The sequence below is a fragment of the Amblyraja radiata genome, chromosome 21 (assembly GCF_010909765.2).
Source record: "Amblyraja radiata isolate CabotCenter1 chromosome 21, sAmbRad1.1.pri, whole genome shotgun sequence".
Lineage (NCBI taxonomy): Eukaryota > Metazoa > Chordata > Chondrichthyes > Rajiformes > Rajidae > Amblyraja > Amblyraja radiata.
In genome coordinates this window covers 17445559-17462636 of record NC_045976.1, presented here as the reverse complement: position 1 = coordinate 17462636, position 17078 = coordinate 17445559, and the positions used below count along the sequence as shown (strand labels likewise).

Genomic DNA, 17078 nt, shown 5'->3' with positions numbered 1-17078 from the left:
GAATTTGCGTGACCTGGTGTCTGCCACTAAATTTAGTTTACCTGGTAAGTAGGTAGCTGATATCCAAATATTTCTCTGGATACACCATTGCCAAATTGTGTTGGCCAGATTGTCACATGATGTCGATTTATTTCCACCCATATGGTTGATATATGCTACCACGGTGGTGTTGTCAATTTGTAGTCTAACATGCTCGTGATTTAACCCAGAACAATATGACTTAAGGCCATGGAATGCACTTAACATTTCCAGGTAGTTTATGCCCAGTGTTTTTAATAATGATGCCTCCTGTGCATTCCATCTCCCTCCACAGCTGGAGATGGAATTGGTAGCTCCCCAACCAAGTGCACTGGCATCAGTTTGTAGTGCCATAGACGGGTTGCTGATAATTAGTGGATTGGAACAATACTTGATGTTGTGTTCCCACCATTTTAGTTCCATTATGGCCTCTGTTGGTAGCTTCATTGGTCTGTCAAAATGGCCACCATTAATTTTGAGTGCTCTTATTTTTGCTCTCTGTAAATTTCGATAGTGTAAAGGTCCAAATTGTGTGGCTGGAAATGCAGCCACTATTTTCCCAATTATTCTAGCTACCAGTCTAATGGATGGTTTGGTGATGTCAATGATTTCGCTGCAAGCCTCTTTTAAGGCTGTAACCTTTCCTTTCGGCAAAGTCACTGACATGAGAACTGAGTTAATGGTGAACCCCAGATAATCCATTTTTGTTGAAGGCGTTAATTTAGACTTAACTGGATGGATGATAAATCCCAGTTCTTCAAACAATTGTTTTGTAGCTGTTACTGCTTGTTTAGTCAATTCCAAAGTTTTGCCAACAATAAATATGTCATCTAGATATGCCATTACCATGTGTTTTTGTTTTCGCAGTAACGCTAGAGCTGGTTTCAAAATTTTTGTGAATAACCTGTGGGCTGATGTCAGACCATTAGGTAGTGCCCTGTATTGTCAATGCTGACCCATCCAGTTGAATTTTAAATAACATCTGTGGTCACCTCTTATGGGTACTGTATAGTAAGCATCTTTTAAATCGATGCTTGCCATGTAGTAGCCTTCGGAAATCAATTGATTAGCAGTAACAAAGGTTTCCATCTTGAAATGAATATATTGTACAAAGGTATTTAAAGTAGTTAAATCGATGATGATGCGGCAACCACCATCTTTCTTGTTTTTTATAAAGATATTGGACACGAATTCCTGTGATTCGTGTTGGGTGTGTTCAATTACTCCTTTTTTATATTGCCGTTGTAGTTCAGCATGTGCTTTAGATTGTTCTATGCCTGTGAGCACGAACATTCGGTTCGGTACATGCTGTACTGGAGGGTTATGTTTTTGTATAAATTCTATGGTATAACCCTGGATACTGCTTAGAATGTAAGTGTCAGTAGTTATCTTATTCCATGCATCCAAATAATATCGTAATCTCCCACCAACTTTCATGCTCCCTTTAATTCTTAAGGAACCAGACCCAACTACCTCCATGGTTACCAGTGATAGGTGTGTTATTTCGTTGGCATCCTCCGTGGACGTTGAGGCGCCGTTGTCTGGGTCTGTTGTTGGGTTTGTGTTGAAGGCTTGCGCATTTTCCAGGACGGTCGGTCTGGGCCATGGCCTAAAAAAGACCGATGTTGGGTGTTCCTGGTTTTTGCGCTTGCTCCGGTTTGTATTGGCCGACTGGGGGGTCCGTAGGGGTGATATTTTTGGCCGTAGTAGCTTTTGGTTGCTGCTTTTATGAGCCCCAGTGTTTTTGCCTCTTCATCAAGTTCTTTGACTTGTTTTGGTAAATCCCCTCCAAATAGTAGTATTGGCGGTTTGGAGGTTCCAGGTTTACAGAGGCCGGCAAATTTGGGGTCTAAAGCTGGTTGGATAGCACTTTTCCTGATGTTGTTCAACTCATATTGTGAGTTGCAGAGTAAAGCCAGTGCATCTTGGTGGTCTTGGGTCATGTTTTGCTCCTTCAATGTGCGGGCAAAAGCTGTAATTCCTGCCGTTAGGACTTTTAGGACTTTCTGAATTTTCAAGTGCCTGGTTCTAATTGATGTCCCCACATGTTTCCAGATGCACTGGTTTACACTGGGAACATTTAGCGACTTGCAGTTCCCTGGAGGTAAATGTCGTGCCATGGTGTCTGAAAGTGCCAGTGCCTGCAGTTGGTTAAATGACATATAGTCAATGCTTGCCGCTATTTTCGGCTCCAGGTCTTGGCCAGTTTTGTTTGGTTGGATAAACTGGGACACCATGTCCAGCATGTTTTCTGTCACCCCAGGCATACTGGGGGTATGTTGTTCACTGCCCTCTTCAGGGTCAGCCCCGAATTGACCCTCCGTGCTCTCCTCTGATGAGGGAGAGACACTGTGCAGCCCCACAAGGGGTACTGCTGTGGGGCTTACTAATTGCCCACTGTGGCTAGCCTCCATCTCCCGGAGCCTGCCACTTTGGAGTATTTCCTCCAGCAGCCGCTCCAACTGGCTCTTATGCTCTCGGGCATAGGCCACTCGCGGCTGCTCCTGATCCTGCAGCCGCTCCAACCGGCCCCGGTGCTCATGGGCACTGGCCGCTCGCGGCTGCTCGTCTACCTGCAGCCGCTCCAACCTGCTCCAATGCTCACGGGCACTGGCCGCTCGTGGCTGCTCAAAGTCAGACTCATCGGAGTCTGGCATTCGGTCCGTTTTTTGCTTCGCTTTCCCGCCCGGCCGAGGAGTAGCTTTCGCCGGTGCGGGAGCGAAGTCGGGCACAGCTGTTCCTATTTCGGGAGATTGGCGTGCCGTCGGCTGCTGCTGTTGCTGCTGGATGTCCGCAACTCCGCGGTTCTCCCCCGCCAGCTTTTTTGCAGCCTTCTTTCTCGTGGATCTGTCCATCTTTCCACCTGCAAGGTAAGTGAGAAAAACGCAGAGTCTCCTTACCTGCTGTTCCCGGCTTTTAAATTCTGCCGCTAAAGGGGAGCATCCTTCCCCCTGCTGTGACTCGTTGCAATGCGTGTAGCGATATGACACGCATGCGTCCTAGCGGGGTTCTTAACGTAGTCACTCACGTGACTCCAAAGTAAAATTGAGGATATTAGGTATTAGAAGAAGTCGGACAAAATTGGATTGTTTACTCGAGAATTTCAGAAGTTGAGGGGACACCTGATAGTTGGGTATGGAAATACATGAGGCATAAATAGGGTAGAGTGTTATTCCCAGGGTATAAATGTCAAAGGCTAGAGGGAATAGCTCTAATATGAGTGGGGAGAATGTAATGGAGATTACCTTATTAAGATTTGTGACTTTTTTTTAAATGGAAAGTGCTTCATGTTCGGAACAGATACGGTGGACTGAAGCGTCTGGTCCTGTGCTCTACTGCTCTATTTGTCGATTCATAATATATCAGCCTCAGAGTACTACTTTCGCAAAAATACCAACGTTGAATATTCTAAATAAGGATTGACGTGTGCTTGCATTTCTAGTGAAACATGCATTTGAACAAATACTTTTGAACCAATACTTCAATTACCAGATGGGGTACTGGGAGGGGGGTGATGTGTTGTTGATGTAGTTGTACCTGGGAAAATAAAAATAAAAATTCAGCGCTACAGCTTTCTGATGTCGAGTACACTGATGATTGATAACCCCTTTAGAGGTGAAACTTCTTCTTATCTCGACCTGTAACAGGCAAACTCTGATCCAAATCAATGCTCACTTGCTTCAAATTATGTGATATAGGGAAATATCTTGTCCATTACTATATTATTCAATGTACATGGGTTGATTAGTAAGTTTGCAGTTGTAACTGGGAAAACCAACACCGAAAACTCTGATCCAAAGCGACACTCCCTACATTTCAATAGTCATGTCTGGAAATGATCTGCTTTTGTATTACTCATGTACATGTACTGAATGTGAAGAGAACAAAAAATGATAATAACCAGCAGTGAGTTCTTACTTTTTCCAAATCTTTAAAATAATGAAAATGGCAGTGCCGTTTGGAATAGGCAGAAGAGAGGGATTAGCTGCTGTGTTGTTATACAACAGTGCCATGGTTTCAAATGCCAAACGGTCTAATGTGTGATCAGTTGATAATTCGATTGATCTGTCACCTCCTACCTGTTGTCGACTTTGTCGTGGATGCAGTTGTTGTTCCACTTGTTGTAGTTGTCACTGCTGGGGAACAAAGAAAAACATTGAAAACTGTTGCACACCTCCTTAACATCCCACATCTCAGAACATGTTGAAGTCCTTAGTTGTTTCACAGATAAATCATAGAAAAAGTGAAAAAATAATTATTACAGTTACAATAGCTGGAGCGAAAAAATTCAAGCTAATTTGTCTCACTGCTTTTAAGAAACTGCATTTGGTTGGCTGGGAGCCACTCGTGGATCTAATGGGAGAACTTTGCCTTTTCAAAGAATAATCAAAATCAGTAAGCTACAGTGTAAATTACTACACACCACTCACGTAAAATTTCAACCCGAGTCTATTGGCCATAAAAATTGTTGACTCATCTCTGAAATTTATATGTGCTTTTATTTTTAACCTCACAAACGTTTTCCATTTCTGCTGAATGAATCCATCACTTACCAGTTGATGAAGTGGAAATAGGTGTAGTTGTTGTTGTACTTTCTGTCACTGTTGTAAGAAAGAGAAAAACATTCAAAACTGAAGAATTTGTAATCAACAGTAATCCAGTAGTGTTGATGGGGATGCATTGATTAGTTATTTTATACCTAAGCGTAAATAGGAAATTATTGGTTACTAATGCTAAATCCATTTCCTTTGATCGGAAAAGTGAAAATGGAAGAATATTAACCAGCACAATATACAAAGTGGCAATTTTTAGGTGAAATCTGTCAAAGATTCAAATAGAAAATGTCAATTGTGTATTGCCATCCATGCAAGATCCAAGTATTAAATTACAATCAAATGCTGGTAATATTTTGTAGATAAGTTGATGAGCATTTTGAAATTAGATTCACACAACCATCTCAGTAACATCATCCAGAGGTTCTCTGGAACTTCAGCCAGTGAGGAGAGACTTGATAGAAGTACTGTTTATAAAATTATGAGAGGCGTAGATAGAATACAAATTCAGAACTTTTTTTCCCAGTGTGTGTAAATATGACATCTACACAACACGTAATTTAAGATAATCTTTAATCCACATACAGACTTAACAGCATGATAGTAGTCACTGCATCCTGTCTGCTATCGAACTGCGTAGCATAGGAAGTAGGTGTTAATATAAATGATACAGCAAGGCAGGGTTAGTGATGGTAACCTATATATGCATCATGCATGCATCAACCAATCTACAATGTGGAAATGACCAACACAAGAAAGCATAGCTATAAGGTGTGGGGGGAAGTGGGGGAAAAATAATTGAGATGGATGGGGCAAGTTTTCCTTTTGCACAGAGGGTGGTGGGAGTCTGGAACACATTGCCAGGGGTGGTGGTGGAAATTGGAAAAATTGTAGTTGATTGATACCCAGCAGTGATGACTGACACCCTAGACGGTTATTTATAAATGACGTTCAGGTGTAATGAGAGTCAACTATTTGGTAATTAATGCATCAAAAGAAAAAATATAAATGAACACATGTACAGTTAGAAACGCAGCAGCAAATGTTTGTTTCAGAAGCACTTTTTCAATTTATTAGACAAAGAACAAAGGGAAAGAATACAAACAAACACAATTAATCATCATCCATAAATGAATTTGTCAAGCATTCTATGGAATAAAAAATCTGTTGTGTTTCACAATCAACTCTCCTGAAAGTGGTGACATAGGTGGTGAAGTTAATATTTGGTATTCTTGTTTTCATAGGTTGATAAGATGGAAGAGTCCACCAGATTGACACCGATGTGCTGCTGAGCATGGCCAATGAGATAAGGGCTGGAAAGCTGTGCTTTTTATTTATTGCTAGTGCTAGTGTCGAGTTATCAGCGTAAAACAATATTATTCTGAAATGAAAGGCAAGGAAAATTACGGAACTGTTGTTTAGAGACTACAGTGCGCTGTGACAGCATATGTAAGAAAGGCCTATGACACTCAAAAATAACATACACCAGGCCCTTACGAAGCTTTTCAAAAAGGGGGGTGGCATGGCAGAAATACAAACTTTTTACGTGAAATAAGTGCACCTAGCGCCCGCTTAAGGGCCCTGGAAGCTCTGGGGTTTTAGATGCTCGCTGGTGCATTCTGAGCCTTATTTTGGAGCATTTTTGCACCAAATATTTGACCAATATTTCAGAAATAATTTTGGTTGAGTCAAGAGTAATGAGTGGTTGGAATGGGATGATTGGGGTCATTGTTGTATACATTTTTTTAAATCAAGAATTGAAGCTGTCCTTGTTTTTCTTTGTAGTTCTGAAAGAGTTTGGAAGTCATGTTACAGTGTTGTTGTTCTTTGGTTAGGCCACATTTGAAGTATTGCGTGCAGTTTTTGTCTCCGCACACAGGAAGCATTTGAAGGCTTTGGAGAGTGTAAAGGACAGGTTTACCAGATTGCTGCCTAATGTAAGGTATTTGTTGTTCGGTTGGTAATATTGGATTGTTTTCTCAAGAAGATCAGAAGTTGAGGGAGCACCTGATGGTTGCGTCTGGAAATATGAGATGCATAAATAGGGTAGAGTGTTATTTCCAGGACAGAAATGTCAAAGCCTAGAGGGCACAGCTTTAAGGTGAGTGGGGGAGAATGGAATTGAGATTACCATATTAAGATTTTTAACATTTTATATAAAATGTTCGGCACAGCACTGTGGACTGGAGATACTGTGGACTGTGGTCCTGTGCTGTGCTGTTGTATTTGTCGATTTATAATATGTCAGCCTAAGAGTACTACTTTCGCAGAAGGTGCAACATTGAAAATACTAAATAAGGATTGATATGTGCTTGCATTTCTAGTAGAACATGCATTTCTGATGTCATTTGAACAAATCCTTCACTTACCAGGTGTGGAACTGGGAGGAGGGGGATGTTCTGTTGATGTAGTTGTAACTGGGAAAACAAAAGTAAGAATTTCAACATTGGTAAAAGAAACTCTCTTTACTCATGTGATATTTTTCAAAACTTTATTAACCTTACTAGACAATATGGTCATTGATTTTTTTTTGTCTACTTTTCAGGTGCAACTTGAAATGCAAGTTTATGTTAATGTATTTGTGTCAAATACTCTCATCATTTGCTTTTGTAATTACTTGTTGATTCTACTGAAATAAAAACTCACCAATTGTGGAACTGGTAGAGGGAGTTGTTGTTACTTTGGTTGTAGTTGGCTCTGCTGGATAACAAGGGAAAGTATTAAAAAATGCTGTATACTGTAGCGGAACACAGTGGTGGCTTGAGGCAAAGTGATCGCTCGCTATTAGCTGGCTCCATCACGTGATCGAGGATGTGTTTTCGCAGGCTTTTGGTTCCTCAGTTGATCGAGCTCCATCCAGGTAACAGGAGCTTTAATATATTTGGCTGACCCAGCACGCAGTTTTCCTTTATTTCTTTTTGCTTGTCGTTTACAAATAAAGATTTGTTTTACTCAACCTGCTCGTCTCGCCAAAATACTATCTCCATTTGCCACTAATCAGAAAGAGTCACTTGAACAAGACATGGTGGAGAGGATACCAAAAGTAATGATTAACGTGCAGTTCACAAATACAACATAGCAAGGTTATAACATGGAGCAAACCATCAGTTGCACCTCCTCTTATAAAATTATTCTGACATAATAATAGATCACTGAAGAGATGCATAGAGTACAGTGAACATGGTGTTGTAATCTGTGCATAGATTGCATCTGTTTTGTAAATGCAGAGTGCAACATTGAAACGAGCAAGGATTGATACTGGAAGTTGTGCAGTTTGCGATACAATTCAAAAAGCCTGGGAAGTTAATGGATTGATTAGTAAGTTTGCTGATCACACCAATATTGGCAGAGTTCCGGAAAAGTCAGGATTTGCTTACAACGTTATAGAACTTTGGTTAGGCCGTATATGAAGTATTGCGTACAGTTTTGGTCTCCACATGCAAAAAGATTTGAAGGCATTGGAGAGTGTAAGGAACAGGTTGACAGAATGTTGCTTAATTGAGAATATTAGGTATTAGACGGTCGGATAAAATTGGATTGTTTTCTCGAGAATTTCAGAAGTTGAGGGGACACCTGATAGTTGGGTATGGAAATACATGAGGCATAAATAGGGTAGAGTGTTATTCCCAGGGTAGAAATGTTAAAGGCTAGAGGGAATAGCTCTAATATGAGTGGGGAGAATGTAATGGAGATTACCTTATTAAGATTTGTGACTTTTTTTTAAATGGAAAGTGCTTCATGTTCGGAACAGATACGGTGGACTGAAGCGTCTGGTCCTGTGCTCTACTGCTCTATTTGTCGATTCATAATATATCAGCCTCAGAGCACTACTTTCGCAAAAATTCCAACGTTGAATATTCTAAATAAGGATTGACGTGTGCTTGCATTTCTAGTGAAACGTGCATTTGAACAAATACTTTTGAACAAATACTTCAATTACCAGATGGGGAACTGGGAGGGGGGTGATGTGTTGTTGATGTAGTTGTACCTTGGAAAATAAAAATAAAAATTCAGCGCTACAACTTTCTGATGTCGAGTACACTGATGATTGATAACCCCTTTAGAGGTGAAACTTCTTCTTATCTCGATCTGTAAGGCAAACTCTGATCCAAATCAATGCTCACTTGCTTCAAATTATGTGATATAGGGAAATATCTTGTCCATTTCTATATTATTCAATGTACATGGGTTGATTAGTAAGTTTGCAGTTGTAACTGGAAAAAGAAGAAGGATGATTCAACGACCACAGCTTTGTGATGTGGAGTACATGGATGATTCATAACCCCTTAAGAGATGAAACTCCTTATCTCAATCTTAACAGGCAAACTCTGATCCAAACTGACACTCCCTACATTTCAATAGTCATGTCTGGAAATGATTTGCTTTTGTATTACTCATGTAGGTGTACTGAATGTGAAGAGAACAAAAAATGATAATAACCAGCAGTGAGTTCTTACTTTTTCCAAATCTTTAAAATAATGAAAATGGCAGTGCCGTATGGAATAGGCAGAAGAGAGGGATTAGCTGCTGTGTTGTTATACAACAGTGCCATGGTTTCAAATGCCAAACGGTCTAAATTGTTATCAGTTGATAATTAGATTGATCTGTCACCTCCTACCTGTTGTCGACTTTGTCGTGGATGCAGTTGTTGTTCCACTTGTTGTAGTTGTCACTGCTGGGGAACAAAGAAAAACATTGAAAACTGTTGCACACCTCCTTAACATCCCACATCTCAGAACATGTTGAAGTCCTTAGTTGTTTCACAGATAAATCATAGAAAAAATGAAAAAATAATTATTACAGTTACAATAGCTGGAGTGAAAAAATTCAAGCTAATTTGTCTCACTGCTTTTAAGAAACTGCATTTGGTTGGCTGGGAGCCACTCGTGGATCTAATGGGAGAACTTTGCCTTTTCAAAGAATAATCAAAATCAGTAAGCTACAGTGTAAATTACTACACACCACTCACGTAAAATTTCAACCCGAGTCTATTGGCCATAAAAATTGTTGACTCATCTCTGAAATTTATATGTGCTTTTATTTTTAACCTCACAAACGTTTTCCATTTCTGCTGAATGAATCCATCACTTACCAGTTGATGAAGTGGAAATAGGTGTAGTTGTTGTTGTACTTTCTGTCACTGTTGTAAGAAAGAGAAAAACATTCAAAACTGAAGAATTTGTAATCAACAGTAATCCAGTAGTGTTGATGAGGATGCATTGATTAGTTATTTTCTACCTAAGCGTAAATAGGAAATTATTGGTTACTAATGCTAAATCCATTTCCTTTCATCGGAAAAGTGAAAATGGAAGAATATTAACCAGCACAATATACAAAGTGGCAATTTTTAGGTGAAATCTGTCAAAGATTCAAATAGAAAATGTCAGTTGTGTATTGCCATCCATGCAAGATCCAAGTATTAAATTACAATCAAATGCTGGTAATATTTTGTAGATAAGTTGATGAGCATTTTGAAATCAGATTCACACAACCATCTCAGTAACATCATCCAGAGGTTCTCTGGAACTTCAGCCAGTGAGGAGAGACTTGATAGAAGTACTGTTTATAAAATTATGAGAGGCGTAGATAGAATACAAATTCAGAACTTTTTTTCCCAGTGTGTGTAAATATGACATCTACACAACACGTAATTTAAGATAATCTTTAATCCACATACAGACTTAACAGCATGATAGTAGTCACTGCATCCTGTCTGCTATCGAACTGCGTAGCATAGGAAATAGGTGTTAATATAAATGATACAGCAAGGCAGGGTTAGTGATGGTAACCTATATATGCATCATGCATGCATCAACCAATCTACAATGTGGAAATGACCAACACATGAAAGCATAGCTATAAGGTGTGGGGGGAAGTGGGGGAAAAATAATTGAGATGTGTGGGGCAAGTTTTTCTTTTGCACAGAGGGTGGTGGGAGTCTGGAACACATTGCCAGGGGTGGTGGTGGAAAATGGAAAAATTGTAGTTGATTGATACCCAGCAGTGATGACTGACACCCTAGACGGTTATTTATAAATGACGTTCAGGTGTAATGAGAGTCAACTATTTGGTAATTAATGCATCAAAAGAAAAAATATAAATGAACACATGCACAGTTAGAAACGCAGCAGCAAATGGTTGTTTCAGAAGTACTTTTTGAATTTATTACACAAAGAACAAAGGGAAAGAATACAAACAAACACAATTAATCATCATCCATAAATGATTTTGTCAAGCATTCTATGGAATAAAAAATCTGTTGTGTTTCACAATCAACTCTCCTGAAAGTGGTGACATAGGTGGTGAAGTTAATATTTGGTATTCTTGTTTTCATAGGTTGATAAGATGGAAGAGTCCACCAGATTGACACCGATGTGCTGCTGAGCATGGCCAATGAGATAAGGGCTGGAAAGCTGCGCTTTTTATTTATTGCTAGTGCTAGTGTCGAGTTATCAGCTTAAAACAATATTATTCTGAAATGAAAGGCAAGGAAAATTACTGAACTGTTGTTTAGAGACTACAGTGCGCTGTGACAGCATATGTAAGAAAGGCCTATGACAGTCAAAAATAACATACACCAGGCCCTTACGAAGCTTTTCAAAAAGGGGGGTGGCATGGCAGAAATACAAACTTTTTACGTGAAATAAGTGCACCTAGCGCCCGCTTAAGGGCCCTGGAAGCTCTGGGGTTTTAGATGCTCGCTGGTGCATTCTGAGCCTTATTTTGGAGCATTTTTGCACCAAATTTTTGACCAATATTTCAGAAATAATTTTGGTTGAGTCAAGAGTAATGAGTGGTTGGAATGGGATGATTGGGGTCATTGTTGTATACATTTTTTTTAAATCAAGAATTGAAGCTGTCCTTGTTTTTCTTTGTAGTTCTGAAAGAGTTTGGAAGTCATGTTACAGTGTTGTTGTTCTTTGGTTAGGCCATATTTGAAGTATTGCGTGCAGTTTTTGTCTCCGCACACAGGAAGCATTTGAAGGCTTTGGAGAGTGTAAAGGACAGGTTTACCAGAATGCTGCCTAATGTAAGATATTTGTTGTTCGGTTGGTAATATTGGATTGTTTTCTCAAGAAGATCAGAAGTTGAGGGAGCACCTGATGGTTGCGTCTGGAAATATGAGATGCATAAATAGGGTAGAGTGTTATTTCCAAGACAGAAATGTCAAAGCCTAGAGGGCACAGCTTTAAGGTGAGTGGGGGAAAATGGAATTGAGATTACCGTATTAAGATTTTTAACATTTTATATAAAATGTTCGGCACAGATACTGTGGACTGGAGATACTGTGGACTGTGGTCCTGTGCTGTACTGTTGTATTTGTCGATTTATAATATGTCAGCCTAAGAGTACTACTTTCGCAGAAGGTGCAACATTGAAAATACTAAATAAGGATTGATATGTGCTTGCATTTCTAGTAGAACATGCATTTCTGATGTCATTTGAACAAATACTTCACTTACCAGGTGTGGAACTGGGAGGAGGGGGATGTTCTGTTGATGTAGTTGTAACTGGGAAAAACAAAAGTAAGAATTTCAACATTGGTAAAAGAAACTCTCTTTACTCATGTGATATTTTTCAAAACTTTATTAACCTTACTAGACAATATGGTCATTGATTTTTTTTGACTACTTTTCAGGTGCAACTTGAAATGCAAGTTTATGTTAATATATTTGTGTCAAATACTCTCATCATTTGCTTTTGTAATTACTTGTTGATTCTCGTGAAATAAAAACTCACCAATTGTGGAACTGGTAGAGGGAGTTGTTGTTACTTTGGTTGTAGTTGGCTCTGCTGGATAACAAGGGAAAGTATTAAAAAATGCTGTATACTGTAGCGGAACACAGTGGTGGCTTGAGGCAAAGTGATCGCTCGCTATTAGCTGGCTCCATCACGTGATCGAGGATGTGTTTTCGCAGGCTTTTGGTTCCTCAGTTGATCGAGCTCCATCCAGGTAACAGGAGCTTTAATATATTTGGCTGACCCAGCACGCAGTTTTCCTATATTTCTTTTTGCTTGTCGTTTACAAATAAAGATTTGTTTTACTCAACCTGCTCGTCTCGCCAAAATACTATCTCCATTTGCCACTAATCAGAAAGAGTCACTTGAACAAGACATGGTGGAGAGGATACCAAAAGTAATGATTAAAGTGCAGTCCACAAATACAACATCGCAAGGTTATAACATGGAGCAAACCATCAGTTGCACCTCCTCTTATAAAATTATCCTGACATAATAATAGATCACTGAAGAGATGCATAGAGTACAGTGAACATGGTGTTGTAATCTGTGCATAGATTGCATCTGTTTTGTAAATGCAGAGTGCAACATTGAAACGAGCAAGGATTGATACTGGAAGTTTTGCAGTTTGCGATACAATTTAAAAAGCCTGGGAAGTTAATGGATTGATTAGTAAGTTTGCTGATCACACCAATATTGGCAGAGTTCCGGAAAAGTGAGGATTTGCTAACAACGTTATAGAACTTTGGTTAGGCCATATATGAACTATTGCGTACAGTTTTGGTCTCCACATGCAAAAAGATTTGAAGGCATTGGATAGTGTAAGGAACAGGTTGACAGAATGTTGCTTAATTGAGAATATTAGGTATTAGACGGTCGGACAAAATTGGATTGTTTTCTCGAGAATTTCAGAAGTTGAGGGGACACCTGATAGTTGGGTATGGAAATACATGAGGCATAAATAGGGTAGAGTGTTATTCCCAGGGTAGAAATGTTAAAGGCTAGAGGGAATAGCTCTAATATGGGTGGGGAGAATGTAATGGAGATTACCTTATTAAGATTTGTAACTTTTTTTTAAATGGAAAGTGCTTCATGTTCGGAACAGATACGGTGGACTGAAGCGTCTGGTCCTGTGCTCTACTGCTCTATTTGTCGATTCATAATATATCAGCCTCAGGGTACTACTTTCGCAAAAATTCCAATGTTGAATATTCTAAATAAGGATTGACATGTGCTTGCTTTTCTAGTGAAACGTGCATTTGAACAAATACTTTTGAACAAATACTTCAATTACCAGATGTGGTACTGGGAGGGGGGTGATGTGTTGTTGATGTAGTTGTACCTGGGAAAATAAAAATAAAAATTCAGCGCTACAGCTTTCTGATGTCGAGTACACTGATGATTGATAACCCCTTTAGAGTTGAAACTTCTTCTTATCTCGATCTGTAACAGGCAAACTCTGATCCAAATCAATGCTCACTTGCTTCAAATTATGTGATATAGGGAAATATCTTGTCCATTTCTATATTATTCAATGTACATGGGTTGATTAGTAAGTTTGCAGTTGTAACTGGAAAAAGAAGAAGAAAGATTCAACGACCACAGCTTTGTGATGTGGAGTACATGGATGATTCATAACCCCTTAAGAGATGAAACTCCTTATCTGAATCTTAACAGGCAAACTCTGATCCAAACTGACACCCCATACATTTCAATAGTCATGTCTGGAAATGATCTGCTTTTGTATTACTTATGTAGGTGTACTGAATGTGAAGAGAACAAAAAATGATAATAACCAGCAGTGAGTTCTTACTTTTTCCAAATCTTTAAAATAATGAAAATGGCAGTGCCGTATGGAATAGGCAGAAGTGAGGGATTAGCTGCTGTGTTGTTATACAACAGTGCCATGGTTTCAAATGCCAAACGGTCTAATGTGTGATCAGTTGATAATTCGATTGATCTGCCACCTCCTACCTGTTGTCGACTTTGTCGTGGATGCAGTTGTTGTTCCACTTGTTGTAGTTGTCACTGCTGGGGAACAAAGAAAAACATTGAAAACTGTTGCACACCTCCTTAACATCCCACATCTCAGAACATGTTGAAGTCCTTAGTTGTTTCACAGATAAATCATAGAAAAAGTGAAAAAATAATTATTACAGTTACAATAGCTGGAGTGAAAAAATTCAAGCTAATTTGTCTCACTGCTTTTAAGAAACTGCATTTGGTTGGCTGGGAGCCACTCGTGGATCTAATGGGAGAACTTTGCCTTTTCAAATAATAATCAAAATCAGTAAGCTACAGTGTAAATTACTACACATCACTCACGTAAAATTTCAACCCGAGTCTATTGGCCATAAAAATTGTTGACTCATCTCTGAAATTTATATGTGCTTTTATTTTTAACCTCACAAACGTTTTCCATTTCTGCTGAATGAATCCATCACTTACCAGTTGATGAAGTGGAAATAGGTGTAGTTGTTGTTGTACTTTCTGTCACTGTTGTAAGAAAGAGAAAAACATTCAAAACTGAATAATTTGTAATCAACAGTAATCCAGTAGTGTTGATGGGGATGCATTGATTAGTTATTTTCTACCTAAACGTAAATAGGAAATTATTGGTTACTAATGCTAAATCCATTTCCTTTCATCGGAAAAGTGAAAATGGAAGAATATTAACCAGCACAATATACAAAGTGGCAATTTTTAGGTGAAATCTGTCAAAGATTCAAATAGAAAATGTCAGTTGTGTATTGCCATCCATGCAAGATCCAAGTATTAAATTACAATCAAATGCTGGTAATATTTTGTAGATAAGTTGATGAGCATTTTGAAATCAGATTCACACAACCATCTCAGTAACATCATCCAGAGGTTCTCTGGAACTTCAGCCAGTGAGGAGAGACTTGATAGAAGTACTGTTTATAAAATTATGAGAGGCGTAGATAGAATACAAATTCAGAACTTTTTTTCCCAGTGTGTGTAAATATGACATCTACACAACACGTAATTTAAGATAATCTTTAATCCACATACAGACTTAACAGCATGATAATAGTCACTGCATCCTGTCTGCTATCGAACTGCGTAGCATAGGAAGTAGGTGTTAATATAAATGATACAGCAAGGCAGGGTTAGTGATGGTAACCTATATATGCATCATGCATGCATCAACCAATCTACAATGTGGAAATGACCAACACAAGAAAGCATAGCTATAAGGTGTGGGGGGAAGTGGGGGAAAAATAATTGAGATGTGTGGGGCAAGTTTTTCTTCTGCACAGAGGGTGGTGGGAGTCTGGAACACATTGCCAGGGGTGGTGGTGGAAAATGGAAAAATTGTAGTTGATTGATACCCAGCAGTGATGACTGACACCCTAGACGGTTATTTATAAATGACGTTCAGGTGTAATGAGAGTCAACTATTTGGTAATTAATGCATCAAAAGAAAAAATATAAATGAACACATGCACAGTTAGAAACGCAGCAGCAAATGTTTGTTTCAGAAGCACTTTTTCAATTTATTAGACAAAGAACAAAGGGAAAGAATACAAACAAACACAATTAATCATCATCCATAAATGATTTTGTCAAGCATTCTATGGAATAAAAAATCTGTTGTGTTTCACAATCAACTCTCCTGAAAGTGGTGACATAGGTGGTGAAGTTAATATTTGATATTATTGTTTTCATAGGTTGATAAGATGGAAGAGTCCACCAGATTGACACCGATGTGCTGCTGAGCATGGCCAACGAGATAAGGGCTGGAAAGCTGTGCTTTTTATTTATTGCTAGTGCTAGTGTCGAGTTATCAGCTTAAAACAATATTATTCTGAAATGAAAGGCAAGGAAAATTACTGAACTGTTGTTTAGAGACTACAGTGCGCTGTGACAGCATATGTAAGAAAGGCCTATGACAGTCAAAAATAGCATACACCAGGCCCTTACGAAGCTTTTCAAAAAGGGGGGTGGCCTGGCAGAAATACAAAATTTTTACGTGAAATAAGTGCACCTAGCGCCCGCTTAAGGGCCCTGGAAGCTCTGGGGTTTTAGATGCTCGCTGGTGCATTCTGAGCCTTATTTTGGAGCATTTTTGCACCAAATTTTTGACCAATATTTCAGAAATAATTTTGGTTGAGTCAAGAGTAATGAGTGGTTGGAATGGGATGGTTGGGGTCATTGTTGTATACATTTTTTTTAAATCAAGAATTGAAGCTGTCCTTGTTTTTCTTTGTAGTTCTGAAAGAGTTTGGAAGTCATGTTACAGTGTCGTTGTTCTTTGGTTAGGCCACATTTGAAGTATTGCGTGCAGTTTTTGTCTCCGCACACAGGAAGCATTTGAAGGCTTTGGAGAGTGTAAAGGACAGGTTTACCAGAATGCTGCCTAATGTAAGATATTTGTTGTTCGGTTGGTAATATTGGATTGTTTTCTCAAGAAGATCAGAAGTTGAGGGAGCACCTGATGGTTGCGTCTGGAAATATGAGATGCATAAATAGGGTAGAGTGTTATTTCCAGGACAGAAATGTCAAAGCCTAGAGGGCACAGCTTTAAGGTGAGTGGGGGAAAATGGAATTGAGATTACCGTATTAAGATTTTTAACATTTTATATAAAATGTTCGGCACAGATACTGTGGACTGGAGATACTGTGGACTGTGGTCCTGTGCTGTACTGTTGTATTTGTCGATTTATAATATGTCAGCCTAAGAGTACTACTTTCGCAGAAGGTGCAACATTGAAAATACTAAATAAGGATTGATATGTGCTTGCA

The 17078-nt window shown here is 39.0% G+C and overlaps 1 protein-coding gene across 1 annotated transcript in view; it reads right to left on the bottom strand.

Moving 5' to 3' along the window:
* Positions 1-17078, bottom strand: part of LOC116984979 (mucin-2-like) — a 221466-nt gene that overhangs the window by 43769 nt on the left and 160619 nt on the right. Inside the window, exons 75-80 of the mRNA XM_033039340.1 lie at positions 13606-13653; positions 12312-12365; positions 12035-12082; positions 8512-8559; positions 7218-7271; positions 6941-6988 (exon numbers count right to left, since the gene is read on the bottom strand). Coding sequence (XP_032895231.1) covers positions 6941-6988; positions 7218-7271; positions 8512-8559; positions 12035-12082; positions 12312-12365; positions 13606-13653 — 300 coding nt within the window. The remainder of the gene's footprint in view (positions 1-6940; positions 6989-7217; positions 7272-8511; positions 8560-12034; positions 12083-12311; positions 12366-13605; positions 13654-17078) is intronic.